At 40.6% G+C, this 27,049-nt stretch overlaps 1 protein-coding gene across 27 annotated transcripts in view; it reads left to right on the top strand.

Moving 5' to 3' along the window:
• The window catches only part of PLEKHA5 (pleckstrin homology domain containing A5), a 260,673-nt gene that overhangs the window by 197,891 nt on the left and 35,733 nt on the right, over window positions 1-27,049 (top strand). For 12 of the 27 annotated variants that reach the window (XR_007353551.2, XM_048827341.2, XM_048827361.2 and 9 more), the window contains 5 exons: window positions 7,128-7,208; window positions 13,094-13,156; window positions 17,832-17,912; window positions 18,048-18,197; window positions 26,787-26,888. Coding sequence is in view for 26 of the 27 variants with exons in the window: in XM_048827341.2 (XP_048683298.2) it covers window positions 7,128-7,208; window positions 13,094-13,156; window positions 17,832-17,912; window positions 18,048-18,197; window positions 26,787-26,888 (477 nt within the window). In the remaining variant the exon portion in view is untranslated. Of the gene's footprint in view, window positions 1-7,078; window positions 7,209-13,093; window positions 13,157-17,831; window positions 17,913-18,047; window positions 18,198-26,786; window positions 26,889-27,049 lie in introns of those variants that run through there. The other 15 variants (XM_048827466.2, XM_048827553.2, XM_048827389.2 and 12 more) reach the window with 3 other exon arrangements.

Here is a 27,049-nt window from a genome sequence, read left to right as displayed (position 1 = left end):
GGTCATCTGCGCCATTCTTGTCCCCTCTCCCTTTGCACTAGAACAGGATTGTCCCATATACTAAATAAATTCCGTAAGAGATTGTAATCTTCTTGAACACCTCTGGAGCTGGTGTTTCAACTATTCCCTTAGCAAATTAGTCCATTATCCAATTGACCTTATTTTTAGGAGAAAAAAATCCTACTACATAGCCTAAATTTTTCCTAGTCTCATTTCAGGCCAATGTGTCTTCTTTACAGCATCTTTAATCACCTTGAATAATCTTTTACCCTCTTGGGTTGCTGCATTTCAACTTTATATATAAATTACACATTTCCTTTTTTGACTAGTCTGTAATTTCTGTATATAAAATTCCCTAAACCTCTCTTCATGGTTCATGTAGCTGCACTCCAGTCCTTTTATCTTGGTCACCCACCTTTTGGATTGTGAGGAACTCAGAACTATACATATTACCTACTGCCTTCTAACCAAGGCTGGATTGCAGAACTCCACTCTTCTCAGTACTATGTGGAAAACCTTATGTATAAAGTAACCTATGGTGATTGCTGAGCTCACACAATGAAATATTGCCTGTGATTGTGATTAATTTCACAAAGCCCAAGAAATCATAAGAACTTTTTTTTTTTTTTTACTAGAGGGCAGTTTTTTATACTGCTGTTTTCCTTGGAGATACTTATGATTTGTTACATTATAGTTTTGGATTTTTATTTGCTGTAGTTTTAGGTACATAAGAACAGTGCAGCACAAAATTGTCTCTAGATAATAGATTTCCTTGAAGTCTCATGGCCAGCAGTTCAGATCACCAGCAAACACCACGTCTTTTAAGAGGGGTTGAACCACTCTTGTGGCTGCGGTATTCAGGAAACATCAGAGGAGCCAGACATGTTTGCTGTCTTTTTTGCAAGTGCCCATTTGGGACACCAACAGTGATCAGAGGATCATATTTGCTTGCCCAGTGGATGCTCTTTTACGAGGGCAGCAGTATAAAAGTAATCATTTCGTTATATGAATCCAAAGGATTAGTTATCTAAGTGTACTACTAAATCCATTTCCAGTGGCCTCTTTATTGCCCTTTTTTTCCTGACCATGCTCACACTGAGTAGTAATAGTAACCACAAATGGAAACATCAAAATTTCAAATAAAGACTGTGTCCACAGCACTTAAATGTTTTATTACACCTATAAATAGATGTTTTGTTAGAACCTGCACCCATTATCAGAGGGCAATTCCATAAACAGGTCTTAGAACTTAATTGTAATTTTGTTATTTATGATGAAAATCTCCTATAATTACCAGCTATACTTTCCAGTGAGATTGAGCTATGTATTTTAGGGTTTGGTGCTGGGTCTCATCACCAGAGTATATGAGCACCTCCCAGATTAATTAGATTGGCATAGTGACATACCTGTTGGACTGCATGAAGTCTTCTGTCTTCTTCCTTCTCTGACAGTAGGAATTTCTCCACTGAGAGTTTTCTTGGATGTTCAGCAGATTTTAGTTAGGCTTATAGTGTTGCTCTGTATTCTTTAGTGTTATGGCATCAGAGTATAATATACTCACAAATTTTAAATGCTAACTATTAGATGGATAACTATTAGATGGATTCAGCTGCTTTAGTGTGTCTCTCATTTAGGTAGAAATTGTTCATTGTTTCTCACTCTGAGAAACTTTCATATACCACACAGAGTATAAAAAAAGCATAGCAAAGAAAGACATCAGTTTTGGGGATGGGTTAGTGAATTACAGGAAACAGCAGGCGTATCTAAGATAGGATTCTTGAATTCTTTTCAGAGTTCTGCTACTGACTTGCTTTGTGGCATCAGGCATTTCATTAAACCATTTTGTACTTTAGCTGGCTTATGTGTAATACTTTTGTGACTGGGGTCCCGGGGGAGGGGGTCACGCTGAGGTTGCTCAATTAGGGCATACCCCAAAGAATGGGGCAGACAACCCCCAGAACTGGTGGTTATTCCAACACTTAGATTCACTCAGCCAGCTCCAAAACAGCTTTTACAATACTTTACTGGTTACATAGAAGCCAAAACACAATTCCCTTAAATCAACCCAGCCTGGGGCACCCAAACAGCAAAGTCAAATATGATGGGGATTACTGAAAATCTTGTTCATCATATAAAAAGTTGTGCACACATTACCTCCCAAGTTAATGAATACTTGAGATCATACCCAAATACACGCTTCCACCAATTCTTATTAACGAAACTAAAATTAATTAAAGAAAAGAGAATGTGTTGGTTAAAATATCAGTATACATACAGACATGAAGACAGTTCTGAGATCAGTTTCATAGTAGAGATGGTGTGCTTTTGAGTTGCAAAGAGTGCTTAGAATTAGTCCATAGGTTTTGTCCAATACCAGGGTGATTCAAATGAATTTGGAGACCTCAATCTTGTAGCTCGGTGCTTCCCCTGGTAAAACGTGAGCAGATTTGATATGAACGGATCAGGTCCCAGGAATCCTTTATACAGTTCCTGGGCAGCATGCAGTCCTTGGGTGAACAATAGGCTTTTGACGTAACCTTCTGTTTCCTAACCTTCACCAGTAATTAACTATATGGGTTAACATAAGGTAATTATCCATTAAGTAGTTTATAGACCGTTTACTACAAACTTTAAAAAGACATATCAACAATGACCCAAGTTCTGTCTAAATGTTGTTTCATTTGGATCTCTGAATTAACAGAATACAGCCCTAGACAGGAACCGTTTGGTTACATTGTTAACCTCTAACAAGACATAGGTAAACATAGGCTACTACAATCACTATCTTCTTCCAATTCTTTAACAATACAAGTTTACATTTTAAAGCGCTAGACTCTCTAACATGGAATGGCCCTAATTATATCTACATACTTTCCTAACATGTCTCTAAAGGTTGAATCTGGGTCAATTAGCCTACAAGTTGCTTAACCCTTTTTGGCCACGTGTCACAACTTAAATTAAAGTTTGTAAAGAACTTTGTATCCCCCAGATAAAACGAACTATATAAATGCACTATTACTACTGTTATGGTGCAGCTGTTCTGTAAAATTTTGTTTTCATAGCACTCATAATACAATTTGAATCTGTTTTTATGTTAGTACTGTGGCTAAGTTGCTGTCTTACTCAGTTTAGGCTCCATTTTGCTCTACCACTTCTGCAGATAATTGTACTGCATATCTGTGGGTTAATATTATTTATAAAAATGGTAGAGTGAAATTGAATATATATTATATCACCTCTTGACAAATAATGAACATTTAACTGTCTGTCAGTTAAAAATATCATTTTCATAGGGATATAAAAATAATTTGGTTTCTGCTGGAATGGCCTTTTGGTCAGCACTTTGCAGTGTTTTATATAGAGGATTGTTTCCCAATTGTTGACCCTCCAGCTTCTTTAGGGACTGGGATTGCTGTTGAGCAGTGACCTTTCCAGTCAAAATTATGGAGTGCTGTTAACCTCCACAGGTAAAAATGCGGTAGGAGGTCCCCCAAGATACAGTAAAAAGTTGTGTTATCTGGCACTTTACCATCTGGAAACCTCTAGAAATGGGCATTTCGGGATGCTGGATCTGGGCAGCGCTCACCTTGAGTGGCTCTCCGCAAGTGGCGACATGTCCCTACCGCTCCTAGGCGGAGGAACAGCCACCGGGGCGCCATGCACTTCCCCTGCCCTGCCCCAAGCACTAGCGCTACAGCTTCCATTGGCCAGGGACCGTGGCCAATGGGAGCTGTGGTGACGGAGGCAGCACGCAGAGCCGCCTGGACATGCCTTTGCCTAGGAGCAGCAGAGACATATCGCTGCTTGCGGGGAGCCGCCCGAGGTGAGTGCCGCCTGGATCCGACGTCCCAAAACCCCTCCTGTGCCCCAACTCCCTGCCCTGAACTCCCTCCCACACCCAAAATCCCTCCCAGAGCCTGTGCCCCGCACACCCTCTTGCACCCTAACCCCCAGTCCTGAGCCACCTCCCTCACCCAAACTCACTCCCTCTTAGTTAACCGGAATTTTTGACTTACCAACTTCTCCCATTCCCCCAATATGCTGGATAAAAAAGCTTTTACTGTAGTATTAAAATTAGAGCTGCCTGGAGGATGACAACTCAATTTCACAATTCCAAATTTTCAGGATTTGTTTTTGTTCTGTGTTAGAACAAAACCAAAACCTTTCAAATGTCTTCACAAAACAGAATGGTGTTAAAACATTTGTTTTTGGATTAAAAGATCAATCTTTCAATTCAGTTCGCTGTCTCTGTCTCTCTCTCTCTTCTCTCTCGTCAGAAGTTCGAAAGAGCCCTGGACCTTAGAAATCTTTCTGATGAAAACTTGGTAGTAATTGATAAGTCTCGGTGAAATGGTTCAGCTTCGAAACAGCCTGTTTGGTTGACGGTGTTTTGGCTCTCTTTAGTTAAAATTATTTTGTTCAGGTTGTCAGCAGTTTGTTATATATTAGGTTTAAATTAGTTCTGTCACACTTTAGTTTTTTCTAGAAGAGCTCTTGATTGGTGTACAGCATTGGTAGTTTTGTTTAGTATTATCATGGACGGGGGCTGCCATAATACACCACCTCTCTCCAGGAAGAGGGGAGACCATTGTACATTATGAAAGATGTAGTTCAGATACTTCATGTTCCCACTCTCTTCCATAGGCTCAGCTCCCTGCTCAGACAACAACTCCAAAAAGGCACTTCCTAATAGAAATGTTTGTTTTCAAATTTAGCCAAAAAATTTAAATTTATCTGTGGAAAAATTATACAAGAATTGTTTTCTATAAAAGAAGGAAAATGTGTTTTGACTAGCTCTGGTTTTTAGTAGTTTCCTATTTACTGTATATTATGGGGAACCTCACTGTTGTAGAGACAGTATTTTCCTTCAACACAGGCCAGTTTAAGATTTGGTCACATGACTCAAAAATTGCCCTCTTAGTGTAGAATGCTACTGACCTGCTGACAGGTAGTTATCAGCTGAGACAAACTTGTGTAAAGAAGCTAAAGCATCAAGTAACTGTTGTTGCAAAGTAGGACAAAAACAGAGCCTTTGAGACTTTTAAACTTAGTGAACACTTAAGTATTTCATATGTGACTGTCACCTTATTCTGCTTCTCTTTAGGTTTGTCAACAATATATTGTAGGAATAGGGGAAAGAAATCTTGCTAGAAAAATGGTACTGAAATAAATACTTTCAAATGTTCCCTGTGGCATAAGGATCTTTACCTTGTGGGATTGGAGTAAAAATGGATTAAATGTAAAAAAGTGAGGAAAATTTTACTGTAATTCAATATGGGCCTGCTTTTGCCTCTCAGACTCTACTTTTGACTGTAATAGGGATATGTTATCCTGTAAATTAAGACAATTATCTCATTAGAGGCACAGTATGAAATATATTCCTCACATATACTAGAACCTCAGTATTTCCCACTAATGCCTGGTAACCCATTGTGAATTAATGTTGTAGATGAGTGAATAAATGAATGCACAATAAAGCAAAGAACATATCACAATATACTTCATTTAGTAATTGTATCTTACTACTATTTGTAATTCAAATTTGATTCTTCATAGTATACTAGAAGTATATTTGCTTTTTAAATGTAATTAAAACTTCACTAAGAATGGGGGAAAAACAGTTGTTTTGGTACAAATTATGGGGTCCTTAGCCAGTGCAAATTAGTGAGGTACCACTGATACAGAATGTTGGGGCTCACCTAATACCACACACAGATTGGAATTTTCCGTTTATGGGGAAATTGTCGTCACTTGGGTTGGAAAATGTGCCTTTCAATGGGCAGCAGAGCAGTAGCTTGTCTGTCACATCAAATTGGTGAGGCAATAGTTAGTCTGTATGAAAATCCACTGTGTATACAGTTACATGGTAAGAGAGATGAGAGACATAATCCTCTATAGCTGGATGTAAAATTGATGTAGCGCAAGAGCTGGTTGAAATTTTTGATTCAAAGGGTCTTTCTACAAAAAATGGCATATCAAACGGGACATTTCTAAAGTAAATATCCATTTTAGATATTTTTTGACTTTTTGTTGGAAAAAACAGAATTTTTCACTCCTAAGACTGAAAATTATGGGTTTTGTTTTTTCAACAAAAGTCTAAAAACTTCTGAAGAAAATTTTTGACAAACTTTTTTACTTTATATTGATTTTTGACAGGAACAAAAATGTCTTAACCAGCTCTACCTAACACAATATTCAAAAATCTTATAAGATTGTAAGAATTCTGACCAGCATGCTAGCATAAGAAGACCATTTGCTCTATGCATTGCTTGGGTTTTTTGAAGGCCTAATTCTATAATTTTTTTCATAAATGATCAAAGAACTTGTTTTGGGCAATTGCACTTGTGGCAGTAAACATAAATGATTTGTTCTGCAAATATGGCAGCACATATGTCTAACCTAGCTTGAAATGTGCAACAGATGGTTTCATTGTCATATATGGGTAAATGCAATAACTAATATAATTGAGTACCTTTGTATATAAAAATTGCTGCATTGCTACCATTGTTACATTGTAGATTGTGAAGTACTGGTGTAGATCATTGTAAAGTTGATCTTAGTATTCAGTTCCAGAAGGGCTCAAATAACTCGTAACATACTGAAGATGTAATCTACATGTTAATGTCTGGGGGACTATTTTATAAGATGGTTCTCAGATAAGAATTTGGATGTTGCTTACGGCATATTTAAATTATTGTATTTGTGTTTTAAATTACTTCAAATCTAGCTGGCTTATTGCTAAGTAGTATCGTGGTTTGGCTACTCAGTATTTTGTCCAGTTGTTCCTGATGTTTTACCTATTGTAACTTGAGTTTGTTGGTGAAACATCTGAAGTAATTAGACTTACTAGTGACATGAACCACAGTGGAAATGATGCAGCTTTTATGAAATATTAATATAGTAAAATCTTGTGTGTATGGGAAACATGAGTTTGATATTTATCACTTAAGTTTTGCAAATGTTTACTTTTTCTAAATGTTGGAATCTGTAAAGGCATAGGTTAAAATGTAAAATGCTGCATTATTAGAAAAAATATTGAAGTAGAGGCTATATTTACAGTGTCGTCTTTCAAATCTAGCTATGGTGTAAACTGATGTTTGCTGTATGCTCCTCCTGATTTGAAATAGATGAAAGAGAATGAACCTTTAATCACCATGGTTCACACTATGATTGAGAACTCGGCGCTAAGACCACAACTGTACCAGCAAGTAAGGTCTTGGACAGTGAATGAAATTGCTTTATCATCTGCGAAAATTTTCCTCAGTGACAGTTTTTGGTTGTTCTTCAGATTTACTCATAACATCAGTGTTTCTCTTATTTGTTTTGAAAAACCACAAATCATTCATGCTTTATAAAATGCTGCGATATTGTTAGCATGGCTTTTGCTGAACGCTTTTGTTGTTGAGTATATTAAGTGTACCCTTTGGATAACTTCTGTCTAGAATGTTTGATCATTTGGTATCGTATGCAGGTGTCCAGTAAACTCATAAAATTTCCAGCAAGCTTCCAACATTTGTCTTAACGTGGTCCTATGCACAATTATCTTTCAAAGGTGCTTCTTTTTGTTCAACACAAAAAGCATGCCATTGGTGTTTACCTGGTCATATCTGGCAACTTTCTTCATTTTAGGAGATGGATTTATAGATTTTGGTTGGTTGGTTGGTTTATTTGCAGCTAGTTAGTTTTTAGCCTTGGAGAAAAACAGATCAAAATAACTTTGATCTGGAGACTGTAGATCCAAGGGGCAATGTTTTATTAATGTCAGAACCAACCTACCAGAGTACACATTTCTAGACTATATAGTCATGACTGCAACTCTAGTGAGACATAAAGAGGGGGAAAATGTGCTGAATGGAAATATGTCTTTGGGTTGAGACCTGCATTAACTTCAGACTAGATGATCATAATGGTCCCTTCTGACCTTAATATCTATGAATCTAACTTGCAAGCATGGCCAATACAAATCTGTAAGCGCAGCAGTTTCTTAGGCACATGAGTTTTGCTGCACAAAATACTGTATTTCAAACATCAAAGTTTTAAAGAAGCCTAAGCATTCTTATTTAAGCAATTGCTGAATTTTGTAGATAATTGAGCTATGAAAATCTCTGGCTGCCAAACAGAATAAATATTTGACCTGTTCCCCTCAAGTTCAGGAATTACTCCAAAATGGAAAGAGTTGCATGGCTAGAAGGGAGTAAGACAAATTCTGCTATGAAGAACTCTCATTGATGGTGATAAAATTTTTTGATATGCCACTGTAATAAGGCTCCTATGCGATTTTTGTCCTTTATATTGGTATATCACAGTGTAGAATATAAATAAACCCTCCAATAGTTGCCTTAAGTTAGGAAAAAACTTCCCCTATGGACATCTTACATAATGTTCATTTTCATGGTTTTATACCTTGCTGTGATTCAGCAGATATTGCCCGTTCTCTAAGATGCGATACTGGACTAGATGGACTATGTTTCTGTAATTTTTGAAATCTCTACTTGCTAAATTCTTCTTTGTAGATGTACATATTGTGCACAAGACTTAATTCACAGATAGGTAGAGTGAAACTTTCAGCATTACATACTGGACATTACACATTTCTCATTGAATGCAGTGGCAGTTGTGTAACACCACTGTAACTGCACACACAGAAATATTTGCCCCAACTATACATGTAGCTTACACTAACAGCCAGCAATAAATTGTACTTCAGGAGTATTTAAAATGCTGGTCATTCCTCTGCACTCATACAATGTGATTTAACTATATATTTCAATGTTAGTAGGAATGGGCTATGTCAGTACTTGGATAGGAAGTCTTCAAGGAAAACTAACAAGTCTGTGGGAAGTGATGGTGGCAATGCAATAGATGGCACTCTTCCTCTTAAATCAGGGCCCTGGGAGGAACTGTCACTGGAGGTGTTTCCACTGGATGGAACATAAAAACAGGCTCTTGGCCATTTGGTCACTAAATATCCTGTAGCACACTCCAAGAGGTAGTGTAAGCTACCTCAGTTCCTCCTGTAATTCCAATTGAATATGAGTGTGTTCTTCACATCTTGCCTTAAACCATCTCGTAGATTTGCTGTACATTATTAAGCAGCTGCTGCACTGTGCACTGACAGTGATGGACAAAGTAGTTCATATAATTTTGAGATTTTCTGTGTTAAATGAATGCAAAATGTTATTTTACAATATTCCCTGTTGTGTGGAGGTGAAGTGCTTCTCTAGAAGTTTCTGCCTGTTGTGTATTACTGATAAGACTGTAAAAAATGGAAACATTTCAGTGGCTATTATAGACTGTAAAAAAGTGCTCTCATTGCAGGCATGCCCCTTGTGGCTTGGCAAAGCAGCTCTCTTGTCATTTAACATCAACTGCCGTCAGCTGCATCAGGCCTGCGGTGTTCTCTCTTCTTGTGACGTGACCCTCTGGCCAGGTCATTTAAAAGTCTCTTCCCTTCTGATGTGTGAGTGGGTTTTGGGCAGCGGGTCAGGGAGCGCTCTGGGTCTTGGGCGGCAGGTCCTTCACTCACTCTGGTCTTCAGTGTCACTGAAGGATACCCCCCCCCCCTCCACAGAGTCAGTGAAGGACCTGATGCCGAAGTGCTGCTGAAGACCCGCAGCGCTGCCTGACCCACCACCCAAGACCCGGAGCGCCACTGGGTGAGCAAAAATTTAAAAGCCGCCAAAGAATTAAAAAGGTGCCACTTCTGCTCGGTGAGGGGGCGGCTGCTGCCCCGCTCCCCCCCAGCTACGCTACTGGTTAGTGTCCCACATAACACTGGTCATCAGTATGACATCTGCCACTCCTCCAGGGCTCCTTTTCTGTTCCACTCTTAGAGCCAAGGCCTCAGGGCTTCAAACTACAAAAGGAAAATATAAACCACAATGAAAGCAACTTTGGCCCCTTCCCATGGCTTGAACTTTTAAATTATCCTGAGTCCTCCTCAGCTCTGTTTTTCTACAGAATTCTGACTCAGAGTCTAACTTCGTGAAATCTTGTCTGAAACCTCAACTTTTTGCTTGTGGGTTGTCCTTCACCCGGGTGCACTAGCAGAGTCCCCTGCACCCCTGTTAGCCTATCCCATCAAGCCCAGAATGTAAAATCTGTCCTGAAGTTCCTCTGCTCTCTACTACCCAGAGAGTGACTCTAAGGTTCTTCCCCTTTCTCCCTGCAACCCTTTTCTACTCTTAGCTTCCTTGCTTTATGGAAAGCATGTAGCTCCTCCCCCAGCTGGACTTCTCTTTTAATTGAGTCTGGCCCACCCTCCAAGTGCAACCAGCTGTTAATGAGCCACATTAACCATTTCATTGCCTGTGTGGGGTAAACTCAAACTTAATACCATTTGAATAAAAGTATTTTACAAGTAATTATTTACAGGTATTAAAACAAATTTAATGTTCTGTACCTATCTCATTAAAAGTGCACTTAGGTTTTCTAAACAGTTATGTAATAGGAATAGGTGTTGATGATAGATCATCATCCTATTTTAAGCTAGACTATAATTAAGACTGGGCTTCTGAGGACACAAATAAATGAGCTTTTAAAAAAGCCACTAAACTTGAAAAGAATTACTTTGTATATCACTGTCCAAGGAAGCTGCATAATATCTAAGAGTGTTCTGGAAAGATAAATTTGGGGTCTTGAAAAGCTACATAATGTCCCTGTTTTGTTACATAGAAATCAATGTAAGGTTTTAACCATATTTTTGGGGTCTGGGCCAGATTTATATTGACCATGCTTATGAGCACACTCTTAAAATATTTCTATTCCTAAGTTCTTTCTTTAGTTAAGATAGAAGCTGTAGTTCGGAAAGGAGGGTTTTTAAAAAAATATATTGTTTCTACTCCATTAGAGGTTTAAATAGATTTTTGTTTAAAAATTGGGTTATAATCTTAATGAAGTGCAAAAGTGCTGTGGCTTTTCCATATTCTGATACTCATTTTCATTAAATATTCATTTCAAAGAAAGTTACTATGTGGTTTTAATACACTATACATACTTTTAAATTGTCACCAGATGCATTTGCATGAGGTATGTGGAAATAATGTCTTGAAATGAAACACTTAAGTCTTTAAAGGTTTATTGTATGTTTGGAATGCTTGTATGTTTAACTTTCCCCAATCCTTGCATTTATAAACCTCCTTTGGACTTGTGTTTCTACAGTCTCTTTTCTGCACAATTGATGTAAAAATGTTCCAATTAAATAACATGCATATGGAGGGGAAATGTATATGTTAGGAATGAATGAATATGCATATATTTTTATGTATTAACTAAAATGGGATATACAAAGTTTGGCACAAATGGATATCTATATATGTTAGCCCGTTTTAAGTATTTTAAAATATATCACTAGCAGTCAGTCTTGAGATGAAAAGAAGTAAAAAGTTAATGCGTTGAGCATTCGTTCATATCAAATCAGTGTATGAGGATCCCTTGTACTGCTGAATAGGATGACAGTCATAACCTTGGTAAAAAGAGTTTTCATACCTCAGCACAAGAAATAGAATTGTACAGGAACTCCTCACTTAACGTTGTAGTTATGTTCCTGAAAAATGCGATTTTAAGCAAAACGATGTTAAGCGAATCCAGTTTCCCCATAAGACTTAATGTAAATGAGGGGGTTAGGTTCCAGGGAAATTTAATACTGGCACACAGTGATGATGATTGTGAAGCTTGGTTGAGGTGGAGGAGTCAGAGGGTGGTATATTTACCAGTATTTACAGTACTGCTAAATGATGAACTAGCAATTGGCTGAGCCCTCAGGGGTTAACTCTCTCACTCTACAGGGCAGCAGGAAAGGAGGGAGGGCAAACAGAGACACACACCCTGTGTGTGTTTGAGAGATGGAGATGCACATTTCCCCTTTAAGTATGAAGAGTGGGGTCAGAAGTACACTGCCTTGTTAATTAGATCAGCAAGCTGAGACCAGACTGCAGCTGCTGCCTAAGGCAGCAGCTCCCTCTGTTGGTGTGTCCCCCCTCCTCTATGGAAGATGGGGTAAGCAGGGTGCAGGAGCAGGGGGGAGGGGGACACCCTGACATTAGCCCCCCTCTTCTTCCCCTCCCACCTACACAGCAAGCAGGAGGCTCCTGGGAGCAGCTCCAAGGCAGAGGGGCAGGAGCAGCACATGGCAGTGGACAGCTGAACTGCTGGCAATTGACAGCCTGCTGAGCAGCTGCTGCACAGGGAACTTAGGGGAGCAGGGAGCTGACAGGGGGGCAGCTGGTCCACCCTAGTTCCTTGCCCCCACCAGCTAGCTGCAACGGGCTGCTCTTCCTGCAAGCAGTGGACAAAGCAGGCAGCTGCCAAATGTTAGAAGAGAGCATTGCATAACTTTAAATGAGCATGTTCCCTAATTGATCAGCAATGTAACAAGGAAACAACCTTAACTGGGACGACTTTAAGTGAGGAGTTCCTGTATTCAGTTACAGCAATTGCTGTAGTATGGAGTACCATATCTAAAAGAGAGCTGAGGAAAAAGTGCAAATTTAAAAAAAAATTCCACCTACATGCCAAAAAAAGTGTGTATATCTGTACATCTTACAGTGTATATGTGAAGAGTTAATCTGGTGTAAATTTGTAACTACACTTGAACACACTGGAATTTCTATACACCGCCATTAACATAAAAGAGAGCAGAATAAGGCCCTGTATTTAGAATGCACACATGAAATTTTATATAGTGATATATAATTGTGTGTGCGGATGTAATTTTATCTACTGCATAGTCTAGATTTGATTGAATTTTTATATTGCAACTATAGCACTGAACATTTTTTCTGAAGAATTATGCATGCCTAATAAACTTAACACAGTTCCACAGTTTCAGTTTTAATTAGCAAGATTTAATCGTTTGAGTAAATAACTGCGATATACCTTTCTCCTTCTGACAATCCATATTTGACATTCCATTAGGTACACTAAGTAACAGAATTAAATATTGTGTATTGTCTCAAACTATATAGTCATACATTAAATGTTTGGCATTCTAATGGAATCTGATTTTGGTGTATTAAAATTTTAACTGTAAGATTAACATCATTTTCATGGTTCTGGTGAAGTTATTTTATGCGAATGTTATTCTTCCTTATAGTTGACACAAGACGAATGTAGGGGTACACTATACAAATATAGATCTGAAGAACTGGATATAGATGTAAGTATATATGCTTGGCTTTCCCCAAAGTAGTGTTAGTCTTTGGCTTACTGTGTTGATATTCTCATGTAGAAGTTTCTACCCTGGTCATAAAATTTAGATGCAAAAACTACTTAATATAGTGGGACACTAGTAGCAATTGCTTCAGTTAAAGTGGAGGGAAATTTCTATTATAACTCCCAGTTGCCATGCTTCTAGCTTTCTGAAATTATCACATTTTGGCTTGAAATTTTCTAGTGTTTGTCTGTGCTGAAAGGGGAAATATTTCTGGAAGTTTGAGCAAATATCCCATAGCTGGTTTTTAATTTATTGGGGTTGGGGAGATACTAGTACTGTAAGTGAATTTGTAAGGGTGTGTGTGTATATATATGTATATATATTTTTGTGTGTATATTTAAAAAAAAAATCCCTCGAATCATCAAGAGATTTACAATATTTAATTATGTAAGTCTCTTGAATCAGCAAGTCTACACTTAGATGCACTGTTTGTAGACCTGTAGGCCTTTTCTAAAGTACATGTTCCATATGCAGTTTTAAAATGGGTAACTTCGTGAAATCAATTACTTTAAAGCTATTAAATGCATATAGTCCTTTTTCATGACTATTGTCCATGTCAAATTTCAGTTTTAAAGCTTCAGCCACTATAAAGGGATTACAGGAAAAATTAACACTACATTTATACATGGTTTGTTCTCATTTTAGTTATAAATGTGCACAAAACTGGCTCAGCCAGTTTGAGTGAGACAGAAATGGAAGGTTACCTATTCACTGAATATAGTATGTGAGATAAGGCATGCTAGTTGAGGCTAAATATTACAACATGAATGTGTCCTGTCCAACTGAACCATGTACACTAATTGTAGAAGGTTTTGCAGATGCATTATTGCCTAAGCTCAGGCCACAGAAGAAAGTATTTTCTAAGGGTGTGTCTACACTAGCAAGTTTCAGTGCCACAAGTTATACCATTTCTATTAAAATGCTGGGATTAAACCACTGTTGCTTGTCCACACTGTGCTGCTTGTGACGCTGGAGCACATCCACATTAGCAGCTCTTGCAGCGGCAAAGACAGCAGTGCGTTGTGATAACTATCCTGCTGTGCAGCTGGCCGCTGGGTGCTTTGGAAAGGGTTTGCAATGTCTCATGGGGCAGGCGCAGCATCACATGATGTAGTTGATCCCATTGTTCCATGGGCATCCTACTACATTGCTGGCTGCTTTTCAACTGAAGTTGGCGGTGGCGGGGAGTGTGTGATAGGGAGACAGTGTGTGTGTATGGAGGTGGGGGAGAGAGAATGTGTGTTCTGGGGGACAGTGTGTGTCCTCATGCTGTCTTGTAAATTCAGACAGCAGCAGGCAGCAACCAGTCCCGGGGGAGGGGGAAACCCTGACATCAGCCCCTGCCTCCCTTCCTGGGCTCTCTGCACAGCAATCTCTCTCGCCTGCCTCTGTGTTCAACAGCATGAGCATTCCACATTAATGGTTTGCTTTGTGTCCCAGAGCAGATCAGCACACAAGGGCTGTCAGAAATGGTGCTTAGAAAGGGGAGGGGCACATGTCTCAGGGCAGCCGAGTTCAAAACAATGAGCAGAGTGGTCACTTGAGAAATTATGGGACTGCTCCGGAGGCCAATTACAGCACAGAAAACAATCAAGAGTCTACACTGGCAATAGAGCGCTGGAGCTTCTGCGCAAAAGCCTTACGACTCTTGTCAAGGTGGTTTTTTTGCAGTGCTGCAACTGAGGAGTTTCTGCCCACAAAGTGGCTTGGCAGCGTGTACACGTCTGCAGTTTGAGTGCAAAAAGCTGCCTTACTGCACAGAAACTTGCCAGTGTAGACAAGTCCTAAATGTTTCACTACTTGAGTCTAACACAAAAGACAGGTGGGTACAATGCCTTACTTGACTTCATTATATTAAATACAAATATTTTACCTTTTCCATTTATTTGATGACAACTCACTTTACTTTCTACATCTAATACAGTAAAATGTAAAAAGCTGCTTTATAAGTTTACATTTGAGATTTAGAAAAAAGAAACCATATTTAGTACGTAAGCAACTAATTGAGAGCAGATTTGAGTGTTTCATAAAGCAAGATAAAAGGTCAGTGCAACCTCACAGCATAACTCAGTGTATATTTGATACCACTGTGTGTTAATATGCCTAAAAAGGAGGCTGAAAGTGGACATCTCAAGATTCTCCACAGCCTTTCTTAAATTAAAGCCATTTCCGCTTGTTGGTGCTGAGACCATTTGTTTCATCTGATCTTTCTGTAAGTAATTTGGGCCTGGTTCACCCTACTAGCACAAAGGGAGGCAAATTGCACCTCCAGGCCAGCAGGGCTATTTGATCCCTAGGGAAGGTCAGTCAGTCTGTTTATACCACCTCCCTTCCTGGGGAGTGAGTTAGCCTTACCCTCCAGCTGTTGAAAGCTGTCCACAAGATATTCTAATTAAGTGTATTGCTGGGCATCCTGAGCAGCGCCACCTATTTTGAGGTGCTGCACCTACTCTCTGGCCCCCAGTGCAGTAAATGTTGCTGGTGCTCTGTTCTCTTCTGACCTTCAGGTGGACTTCTGATTAAATGTATGCCAGCAGAATGAGTCAAGCTAATGTCTCTGAATTAGTTAGTTTCTAGCAGTATGTGTGTAAAGTTTTATTTGACTGTAAAATCCATTACATTTCATTACAAGAAATGTGAGAATCTTTATATACTCTATGTTCACGGACGGGAATAAAACCCATAACTGACAACAGATTTTATTTTTGCCTGTGCTGGAATCTCTTTGTCAGTGTAATGGAAGCCTATACTACTGATGAGTTCTTCAGAAGGATATTGGCCCTTAAAATAAAACTTACAATGGAAAGCTTTTAGAGAAACCATTGCCTCCGCAGAACACAGCAGGAGCTGAAATTCAGATGTCTGTATGTTTTAGCAAAAAGAACTTAGTACTTATGGCACCTTAGAGATTAACAAATTTATTAGAGCATAAGCTTTCGTGGGCTACAGCCCACTTCATCGGATGCACAGAATGGAACATATAGTAAGATATATAGAGATATAGATATACATACAGATAAGTTGGAAGTTACCATACAAGCTGTGAGAGGCTAATTAGTTAAGATGAGCTATTGGCAGGAGAAAAAGACTTTTGTAGTGATAATCAAGATGGCCCATTTAGACAGTTGACAAGAAGGTGTGAGGATACTTAACTTAAGAAAATAGATTCAATATGTGTAATGACCCAACCACTCCCAGTCTCTATTCAAACCCAAGTTAATGGTATCTAGTTTGCATATTAATTCAAGCTCAGCAGTTTCTCATTGGAGTCTGTTTTTGAAGCTTTTCTGTTGCAAAATTGCCACCCTTAAATCTTTTACTGAGTGGCCAGAGGGGTTGAAGTGTTCTCCTACCAGTTTTTGAATGTTATAATTCTTGACATCTGATTTGTGTCCATTTATTCTTTTGCGTAGAGACTGTCCGGTTTGGCCAATGTACATGGCAGAGGGGCATTGCTGGCACATGATGGTGTATATCACATTGGCAGATGTGCAGGTGAATGAGCCCCGATGGCGTGGCTAATGTGATTAGGTCCTATGATGGTGTCACTTGAATAAATATGTGGACAGAGTTGGCATCGGGCTTTGTTGCAAGGATAGATTCCTGGGTTAGTGTTTTTGTTGTGTGGTGTGTGGTTGCTGGTGAGTATTTGCTTCAGATTGGGGGGCTGTCTGTAAGCAATGACTGGTCTGTCTCCCAAGATTTGTGAGAGTGTTGGGTCATCCTTCAGGATAGGTTGTAGATCCTTAATAATGCGTTGGAGGGGTTTTAGTTGGGGGCTGAAGGTGACCGCTAGTGGTGTTATGTTATTCTCTTTGTTGGGCCTGTCCTGTAGTAGGTGACTTCTGGGTACTCTTCTGGCTCTGTCAATCCGTTTTTTCGTTTCAGCAGGTGGATATTGTAGTTTTAAGAATGCTTGATAAAGATCTTGTAGGTGTTTGTCTCTGTCTGAGGGATTGGAGCAAATGTGGTTGTATCTTAGAGCTTGGCTGTAGACAATGGATCGTGTGGTGTGTCCTGGATGGAAGCTGGAGGCATGTATGTTTTAGCAATTTGATAGTACTTAATACTGTGTAAAGTAAAAGACTTAGTGCTCCCATTTTCAAGCTGATAGATTATTTGATTTGCAATGCCATCAACAGAATAGTCACACATATGTTTTTAACAGAAGGGTGTGAAAATAGAACCACACAGGTCTCCCACAAGATGGCTTTTGGCTTTGGTGAGTAATTGCTCAAAACAACCTTCTGTAATATAGGATAGAAAAGAATGGATCTACTTAATATGATGTACCCCAACCAAGGCCTGCAGGTGGGTCAAAATAGTGTGATCAGCTGTAGTAAAAGCTGCTGTGAAATCTAGAAGACTTAGCTGTAGAATAACTAGTTACTACATTTGACCCATGCTGTTTGAAATTACAGTAATACTCTAGTTTATAGGGCCTTTTTCAGAGTTTCTTAGGCTGCTTTGAAAATTCAGTATTCAACTTTATAACATTTAAAGTTAATAAATAGTAATAACAAAACTTTAAATACTCATGAAATGGTTTGATACTGTGTTAATACAGATGATATGCAGAATAATAAATACTAATTACAACCATCTTCTCTTAAACTAGACTAAGCTTAGCCGATTATGTGAACAAGATAAAGTGGTACAAGCACTGGAAGAGAAACTTCAACAGCTACACAAGGAGAAAGTAGGACAATTATATTTATTACCTAAAATGGATGTTATTTTACATGGCTATTATCACAACACTGATAACTAAAGTAAAACGAAAATCAACCCAATGATGCAGAACATTAAAAATTAATTCTTTTTATTATAATAGTACACGCTTGAGCAAGCTTTGCTATCAGCCAGTCAAGAGATAGAAATGAATGCAGATAACCCAGCTGCCATACAGAATGTAGTCTTACAGCGAGATGACTTACAGAATGGACTGCTTAGCACTTGTCGAGAAGTGTCTCGAGCGACTGCAGTAAGTAATAGATTTTTTGCCAGTAAAACTCAATGAGGTGTTAAGCGATTTTTCTTCGTGTTGGTACTTTTAATTGAATTGTCTATGGGTTCTTTCTTTCTTATATCCCAGCAAATCTTAAAATTGTCTTTCATTTACCTCGAGCTTCTGGTGAGGCAGTTAGAAATTTTTTTTCCTTTTAATCCGGTCAACAGGTGAAATTTTTTGCTTTAAATTACTTTAAAAGGGATAAATGCATACAAACTTTAATTGATTTGGCAACTTTTTTCTGTGAGATGAAGAGTTGATTGTAGAGCAAGTTATATAATACCAATAAACCATATCTTATTGAGAAGTTCTGATGATAACTTAAGATGCTGCACTTAATTTTCAAAAAAAGTATTGGCTCCTTTGTAAACGTGTTAATATACAATAGAGGCAAATACAGAGAGGTGGTATTCTCCTGTTAAGTTTACTATATGTTGTTCTTAGAGTAGATGTAGCAGCGTATTCCACTTAGGTATGTGTTCACCCAGCACGCCGGAGCTAGAGAATTTTGCCTAATAGTACCTGTATAGGAGCTGTGCTTGCACCTCATAGCCATAGCCCCTCCCCTAGATATATGAGGCAGCACTGCCCTGACCCCTCTCAGTTCCTTCTTACTGCCCATGGCTGGAGTCAGAGGAGTGTGTGGTTTCACCTCACAATCCCACTCTTTTAGTGACTTTTCTAGTTGTATATAATTAATTAGTACCCACGGTATAGCGTTAGTTAGATTTAGTGTTAGTTAGCTATAGTTTAAGTGTTTCCCTGGTAATGCCCTCACCAGGATTGACGACGTTGTGTGGGGAAGCAGCCCCCTTCAGTGATCCACACATGGTGCTTGATGTGCCTAGGTGAAGCCCATGTCAAGGAGCAGTAGTTCAATTTGCAGATCATTCACCAAATGGACTTAGGTGGCAAGGGATCTTCAGCTGAAACAACACCTGCTCAGACAGGCCTGCTTCAGCCCAAGGCCATCGATATCCTGGAGCTGGTGCTTCTCCGGAGACACAGAGGAGTTGTTCCTTGTCAAGTGCATCAAGGAAAAGGTCCCATAAGACTGAAGAAGGTTGCTCCAGGCCCTGTGGGGACTTGTTTGCCTCCTCCAGAAGAAGTGCGGATCTGCACTGGATGAATGCCAGTGCAAGGGATGGAGCATTCCCTGTCAACCACTTCCCAGTATACTATGCAAGGAGGATTGGAGACCCCATGCCGTTGACTCCAATTCTGGCCCTGGGGTGTCCATTGAGTCCAGTACTGACGAGGGCGATGCTGGCATCAGCTGTTTCTGTGCCAGCGATTTATCAGGAGCCAATGGACCTCCTCTGCCTTTCAGTCCCTACCTCGCTCTTGGTCCAGGACTTTGCAGGGCTGCGTCTTTTATAGCCCCATTGGCTGCGTAGACTGCTGAAGCTGAGAGTTTGCACAGTACCCTGAGATCTCTCTTTCACAGTCAGTGGAAGTGGGGCTGCTGCTGGGCTCAGCACACTTTTTGGAAGCCTTTTCCTGCCCCAGAGACAGCAGGACTACCCCAGGAAGGGTCATAGGTACCATAGGAGAAAGCAGTCGGGTCTGGGGTTCGGCTAATCCACATGCCCTCTCCCGGTGCCTACCAAGCACTGTGTTTTACTTTGTTGGTCCAGAGCAGTGTTCCAGTCATCTCTCCTTTCTCCCACTTCCTCCATTTGGGAACAGGCTGGCCCGCTTTCAGAATGCTTGGGGCTCAATCACCACTGTTGGGCTGTGTCATCCAGTTCCTTTCCATCCCTCCTCCTTCTGTCCTTCTTCAGGGACCCCTCTCAGGAAGCAGGTTTGCTCTTTACCAGTTTTGGGAGCAGCAGAGATGCCGCTGCTGGAACACCAAGGTCATAGTTTCTATTCCCAGTACTTTCTGGTGCGCAAATCCAAGGTAGAGGTGAGACCCATTCTCGAGCTTCATGGCCTCAACAATTATATTGGATAAATGAGGTTCTGAATGGTCATTCTATCTACTGTCCTCCCTTTGTTGGGGCCACCTTTGTTGTCTCAGAATGACTGTTTTACTGCTCTGGATCTTCAGTATACATACTTCCATGTGGTGATTTTGCCAGGCCACAGAAAATTCTTTTGATTCGATGTGGCAGTGTGTCATTTTCAGGACACGCTGCTTCCGCTTGGCCTGTCTTCTGCCCCCCCTGGGTTTTTAACCAAATGCATGGTAGTTGTGATGGCGTATTTCAGGAAGAAAGAAATCCACGTCTTTCTGTATCTGGGTGACTGATTACTGAGGGGCAGGTTCAAAAAGAAAGTTCTTACCCACATCAACATTACTCTGCGTTTGCTCAACCGTCTGGTTCTCATCCTAAATACCAGAAAGTCAATTTTAGTTGCCGCTCAGAAAATTTGTTGGGGCCTTAGTAAATTCTACATGTTCGGGAGCATTTCTTCCGACCAACAGTTTTCAGGCAATTTGCCATCTTTGCCTTAGTCTGCAGTCTCAGCCTTTCACGTCAGTTTCCCAGATGTGCCGGAAGCTCTTGGGCCATATGTCCACTTGCATGCAGGTAGTCCAATTTGCGAGGTTGCATCCTCTCTCACCCACCCACCTGTTGTACCAATAAAATAAAAACCAGCAGGATCTTATTAAAGGGAAAAAGGCAAAATACCACATTTATTCTGAATACAGAAAGAATCATAGTAAGCAGTTAGTTATAGTTATAACATTCCATTCAATCTCGTATTTATTCACACATTCATTCATTCATTCATACACACACACACACACACACACACACACACACGTTCTGCAAGGTTGTTATCATAGTTACCAGCCTTAGAGTTGCTCATGCCAAGCCACTGGCCAGGTGGCCTGGACATGAGGAGGGAGCAGGGCCTTGTCAGATGCTCATCTGATGCTCCTGGAAGTTGGTTTGCTGAATCAGACCCCAAAGTTCTCACTTTTTAGAGTCTGTTTTTATAGGAATTTCTTCCTATGCCAGTCTATGGGAATTGCTTCATCATGCTGTTGCTGAATCAATCAGCAGATAGCACATTCCTGACGGCTCCAAGATGTTATCTTGTTCTTTGGTTCTCCCATTCTTGAGGCTGTTGGGTGGATTCCAGTCTGCCCTGTTGGGGGGTGGGGTGTCCTCTGGTTATTTCCACTTGACACCTTCTTCAGCCGATGGACACTGAATTCTTAGGCTGGCACCTCCCTGATCATTCAGTTATTATCCACACCAAGCATCCATCCACATACATCCTCTATCTCTATTTTAATCACAATTGTTAATACAACAAAAGGGCGGGGAGTCTCTGGGTGCTGTTTCTGTTGTTAGAGTATTGCTTTGAGTCTCTCTCTCTGTGAATTGCTTTGAGAATAGACTCTGTCTTAGAATGTACTAACACAATTAGCAGCTTGCAAGTTTCACACATAGTGGGAGAGAAACAGTACCAAAAACCAAGAGACCTCTTAATTAGTAATACCCTGGAATTTAAACTCTGGGGAATCAAACTAATTTGTGATTTTAATACAGAACTTCTTTAATATGATCCAACATAATCCCCCTTTTGACACTAAGATTTATAATCGTCAGTGTCACTTTCTATGTAGCCTATTCAAGAGAAAGTACTGTGAGGCAATTTGAGTTTGTGATTCCAATTCATGCCACATACATGATCCTAGTGATGTATCTTTACTACAAGGTTCTGGGGCAACAGGCAAGGTGAGGCACACCCACTTTTGAGGAGTCCATTCGGTACAACCTCTAGTGTCCAATAGCTTCCCTCCCTCCCCAGCCCACTGGCTCGAGGTTTGGGGTAGCCAGAAGGATCCCATGTGTAATATGGGAAGTGGGCTAACCTTCCATACCTTTGCCTCCAGGGACCGTTGGTGTGCAATTTTGACAACAATTTCCCCTATTAACAAGTCTGGTTTTACACTACTGGAAACGTACTGCATGTACTCAGGACTGTTTGCCCACTAGACAGATTGGTCTGTCATCCTCTACTGGTCCTGGACTCCTTGCAGTGGTGGACGCATCTAGAGAACATTTGTCAGGGCCCTTTGTCCGCCCCTGACCAACCAGGTCTGTTGTTACCTGGTTGGGAGCACACCAAGGGTCACTGAAAGTCCAAGGTCTGTGGTGGGAGCAGAAGAGCTCACTGCATATCAACGTGATGGAGGTTGGGGCCACCTACAACGTATGTCATGCTTTTCTGGACTATTGGGCTCAGTGGTTCACATACTTATTGACAATACTGACAAGATGTATTATGTGAAAAAGCAAGAGGGAGCACACGTCTCCAGTCTTCTCACACTGTCAGTGCAGCATCCCCATATTGCTTCCTTTCCATCCCAAACTACTCACTTAGAATAACGTTCACACCCTCTTTCCTGAACTCAATTCCCTGTATCTCATGACGTGGCTGCTGCATGGCTAAATGAGGAGGAAGAGCGGTGTTCAGCAGCTGTTCAGCAGGTCCTACTTAACAGAAGAAGGCCATCTACCAGAATGGGCTATTCAGCTAAATGGAAGCAGTTTTCAGTGTGGTCATTAGACTATGGAATTCAACTGAGCCTGGCTTCTATCCAGGATATCTTGGAGTATCCTGCTGCACCTTCAGTGGTTGGGACTTGCACTTAGTTCAATGAAAGTGCATCTGGCAGTGATATCAGCCTTTTATTCCCCACATTCAGAGAAGATCAGTCTTCTCCAATGGTAGCAAGATTCTTAAAAGGGCTTCATCTCCATCTGGTCTGAGAGCCAGTTCCTCAATGGAACTGGAACACTGTCCTAGTGGCTTTAATGTTACCTCTGTTCTAACCCCTGGCATTTTGTTCCTTTTTGTTTGTGTCAGAAAACTGCATTCCTGGTAACGATAACATCCACAAGAAGAATTTGACTTGTAGGCTCTGATGGCAGAGCCTCCTTATAAACAATTCTCTAAGGACAGAGTGACTTTACGACTACACCCCAATTTTTTATCTAAAGTGGTTTCTTAGTTTCATTTGAACCAGGCGGTATATTTACCTGTGTTCTTTCCTAAGTCATATTCATCTCCGGAGGAGCAGTGTCTCCACACGTTAAATGTCAGGCAATGTCTAGCCTTTTTTGTGGACATGATTAAACAGTTGTGCTTTGCCTTGCCTGTTTGTGTCACATGCAGATCCTATGAAATGTCAGACGGTCTCTTCACAGATGATCTCTAAATGGATAACCTCCTATATCAAGACTGTATGAAATAGCTTCAGCTATGCCTCCTCAGCGAGTGCAAGCTCATTCTACAAGAGTTCAAGCAACATCAATAGCGTTCCTCAGTGATGTCCCAATATTGGGCAGTTGTAGGGCTGCTAAAATGGTTGTACATATGTTTATGAACCATTATGCCGTCACGGATGCAAGTTTTAGTACTACCAAACAACATTCCAGATGCTAGGCAGTATGACCAAACAACATTCCAGAAGCTAAAGAATTGTCTTTTGCTGTGGAAGAAGAGGGAGATGAAGTGGACGTCATTCCAACATCAGCTGTGACCGTAGCCGGCTGAGACTGCTTTAAGATCATTTGAGATGTAAAACGTTGAGCCTATAAAAATTATGCAGCTACGTAGTCTTTTGCAGTTTGCTAAGTGGAAGCGGCACAGCAGCAAGAAGCAAAAGCAACTCACTGACTTTTTAAAGAAAAACTAGACTAGTTTATTGTCATGTCTACTTTAAATCTCTAATAAAGCAACACTTTTTTTTCTTGTTTGTTTCCTTCAAGTAGGAGTTTTTCTATACTTTATGGATGTGACATTTACTGTATACAGTAATTTCATTTTTAACGCAGTCCCTGCTATAATGCGATACTTGGCATGGATCCCAAATCCCGCGTTCTAGCAAGGTCCAGTGTATCTTACATTAAACATCAACAAAATAGATGGAAGGGTGGGGAACCTAAAGAGGGGAAAGTTAATCCTGATTCTCGTCCATGGGGCCAGACGAGTTGCATCTGAGAGTGCTAAAGGAACTGGTGGCTGTGATTGCAGAGCCATTGGCCATTATCTTTGAAAACTTGTGGCGAACGGGGGAAGTCCCAGATGACTGGAAAAAGGCTAATGTAGTGCCCATCTTTAAAAAAGGGAGGAAGGAGGATCCTGGGAACTACAGGCCAGTCAGCCTCACTTCAGTCCCCGGAAAAATCATGGAGCAGGTCCTCAAAGAATCAATCCTGAAGCACTTACATGAGAGGAAGGTGATCAGGAACAGTCAGCATGGATTCACCAAGGGAAGGTCATGCCTGACTAATCTAATTGCCTCTATGATGAGGTTACTGGTTCTGTGGATGAAGGGAAAGCAGTGGATGTATTGTATCTTGACTTTAGCAAAGCTTTTGACACGGTCTCCCACAGTATTCTTGTCAGCAAGTTAAGGAAGTATGGGCTGGATGAATGCACTAGAAGGTGGGTAGAAAGTTGGCTAGATTGTCAGGCTCAACGGGTAGTGATCAACGGCTCCATGTCTAGTTGGCAGCCGGTGTCAAGTGGAGTGCCCCAGGGGTCGGTCCTGGGGCCGGTTTTGTTCAATATCTTCATAAGTGATCTGGAGGATGGTGTGGATTGCACCCTCAGCAAATTTGCGGATGATACTAAACTGGGAGGAGTGGTAGATACGCTGGAGGGCAGGGATAGGATACAGAGGGACCTAGACAAATTAGAGGATTGGGCCAAAAGAAATCTGATGAGGTTCAATAAGGATAAGTGCAGGGTCCTGCACTTAGGACGGAAGAACCCAATGCACAGCTACAGACTAGGGACCGAATGGCTAGGCAGCAGTTCTGCGGAAAAGGACCTAGGGGTGACAGTGGACGAGAAGCTGGATATGAGTCAGTAGTGTGCCCTTGTTGCCAAGAAGGCCAATGGCATTTTGGGATGTATAAGTAGGGGCATAGCGAGCAGATCGAGGGACGTGATCGTCCCCCTCTATTCGACATTGGTGAGGCCTCATCTGGAGTACTGTGTCCAGTTTTGGGCCCCACACTACAAGAAGGATGTGGATAAACTGGAGAGAGTCCAGCGAAGGGCAACAAAAATGATTAGGGGTCTGGAACACATGACTTATGAGGAGAGGCTGAGGGAACTGGGATTGTTTAGTCTGCAGAAGAGAAGAATGAGGGGGGATTTGATAGCTGCTTTCAACTACCTGAGAGGTGGATCCAGAGAGGATAGTTCTAGACTATTCTCAGTGGTGGAAGAGGACAGGACAAGGAGTAATGGTCTCAAGTTGCAGTGGGGGAGGTTTAGGTTGGATATTAGGAAACACTTTTTCACTAAGAGGGTGGTGAAACACTGGAATGCGTTGCCTAGGGAGGTGGTGGAATCTCCTTCCTTAGAAGTTTTTAAGGTCAGGCTTGACAAAGCCCTGGCTGGGATGATTTAATTGGGGATTGGTCCTGCTTTTGAGCAGGGGGTTGGACTAGATGACCTCCTGAGGTCCCTTCCAACCCTGATATTCTATGATTCTATGATTCTCTTTGATGGGACAATGTCTGTCTCACAAGCCTTGCACTTTCAAAGACCAAAAAAGGCACAATCACGTCATCCTCCAACTTGTCACCATTCTAGCATTATAAGAGAGACAAGGCAAAGAATCTTAAAAGGAAGCAAAGAATCTTGGTCACTTAGTTAATGGTCTCCAAAGGAAGGGCATCTGTCCCAATTGGATGGAGGAGAAAGAAACTCAAGACAGACACCTTTCAAGGTTGTTAAATAAACTTATTTAACTCCAGCCTGAGCAACCAGAAGAACAGGAAGTGACAGACAAAATCCCAGAACAAAAATCTTGCCCTTTAAATTCTGAGGAGCTGTGTGACCCCATCCATCCACGATTCAGAGATTCAGAAATGCAGAATGAGCATTACCTGACAAGTCTAGATGACCCAATTGGCAACTTCACAGGTTTTACTTGCTGTTGAAGGGCAAGCTGGGCTTGAGTTACTCTGCCTTAGATGGAAGCAGCAGCCTCTTCAAACAGTGGCCTCAGAGAAGGGTGAGGTTTTTACCCTCAGTACCCATAAAGATAATCCACTCTAAGGCATGATTCTGGACTTGGCCTGAAGGCATCTGTAAAACTCAGAGGAAAGACTATTAAAAATCTTAATTCTGAATTAGACACCCTACTTTTATCCTGTTAAATAATAATAATAAAAAAATCTACCAATGCATCCTGTGGGGGAAAATTGACAAAATTTAGTCTGCTGCAGTGCGTGATGATTGAAAGTCTTGTCTGTCTCCATTGTCTCCAGATGTGTTTGGGAGTGCAAGGGAGGAATTAAGACAAAGGGTCCAAGAAGGAAATTCTCAGGTGCAAGCAGATTTTTTTCCCTTCTTTACCTTGTTGTCCACAGAAGAAAATGGATGAAACACCCCAATTGAAAGTGAAAAACTATTTTTAAACAGGACCAAAATGAATTGCTTAATTTGTTCTTGAGAGGTACTGCTGAACTTGAATCTGCTGGGCTGAGAAAAAATTGGTGCAAGTTTTTTAAACTGGTAACATCTTTTTTTTTAACTTGTCAACACCTAATACTACTTTTCTTCTAAATTAAGGAACTGGAAAGAGCATGGAGGGAGTATGACAAATTAGAATACGATGTAACAATTACAAGGAACCATATGCAGGAGCAGCTGGACCAACTTGGGGAGGTTCAGGTATAGAAGAATTGTAATATGATTTTAAATCTGTTTAAAATATAAATTTAAAACAAAACTTCTTTATTTCATGCCTGTTTGATTCTTCCTGAAAGATCAATAAAAGGAAGAGGGTGGGGAAATGAGATTGTCCTTTGCTGCTCTTTTGGTGGTATTTTTTA

The sequence above is a fragment of the Caretta caretta genome, chromosome 1 (assembly GCF_965140235.1).
Source record: "Caretta caretta isolate rCarCar2 chromosome 1, rCarCar1.hap1, whole genome shotgun sequence".
Lineage (NCBI taxonomy): Eukaryota > Metazoa > Chordata > Testudines > Cheloniidae > Caretta > Caretta caretta.
Note: the sequence above shows the minus strand (reverse complement) of the source record. Positions and strands in the feature narration are given on the sequence as shown.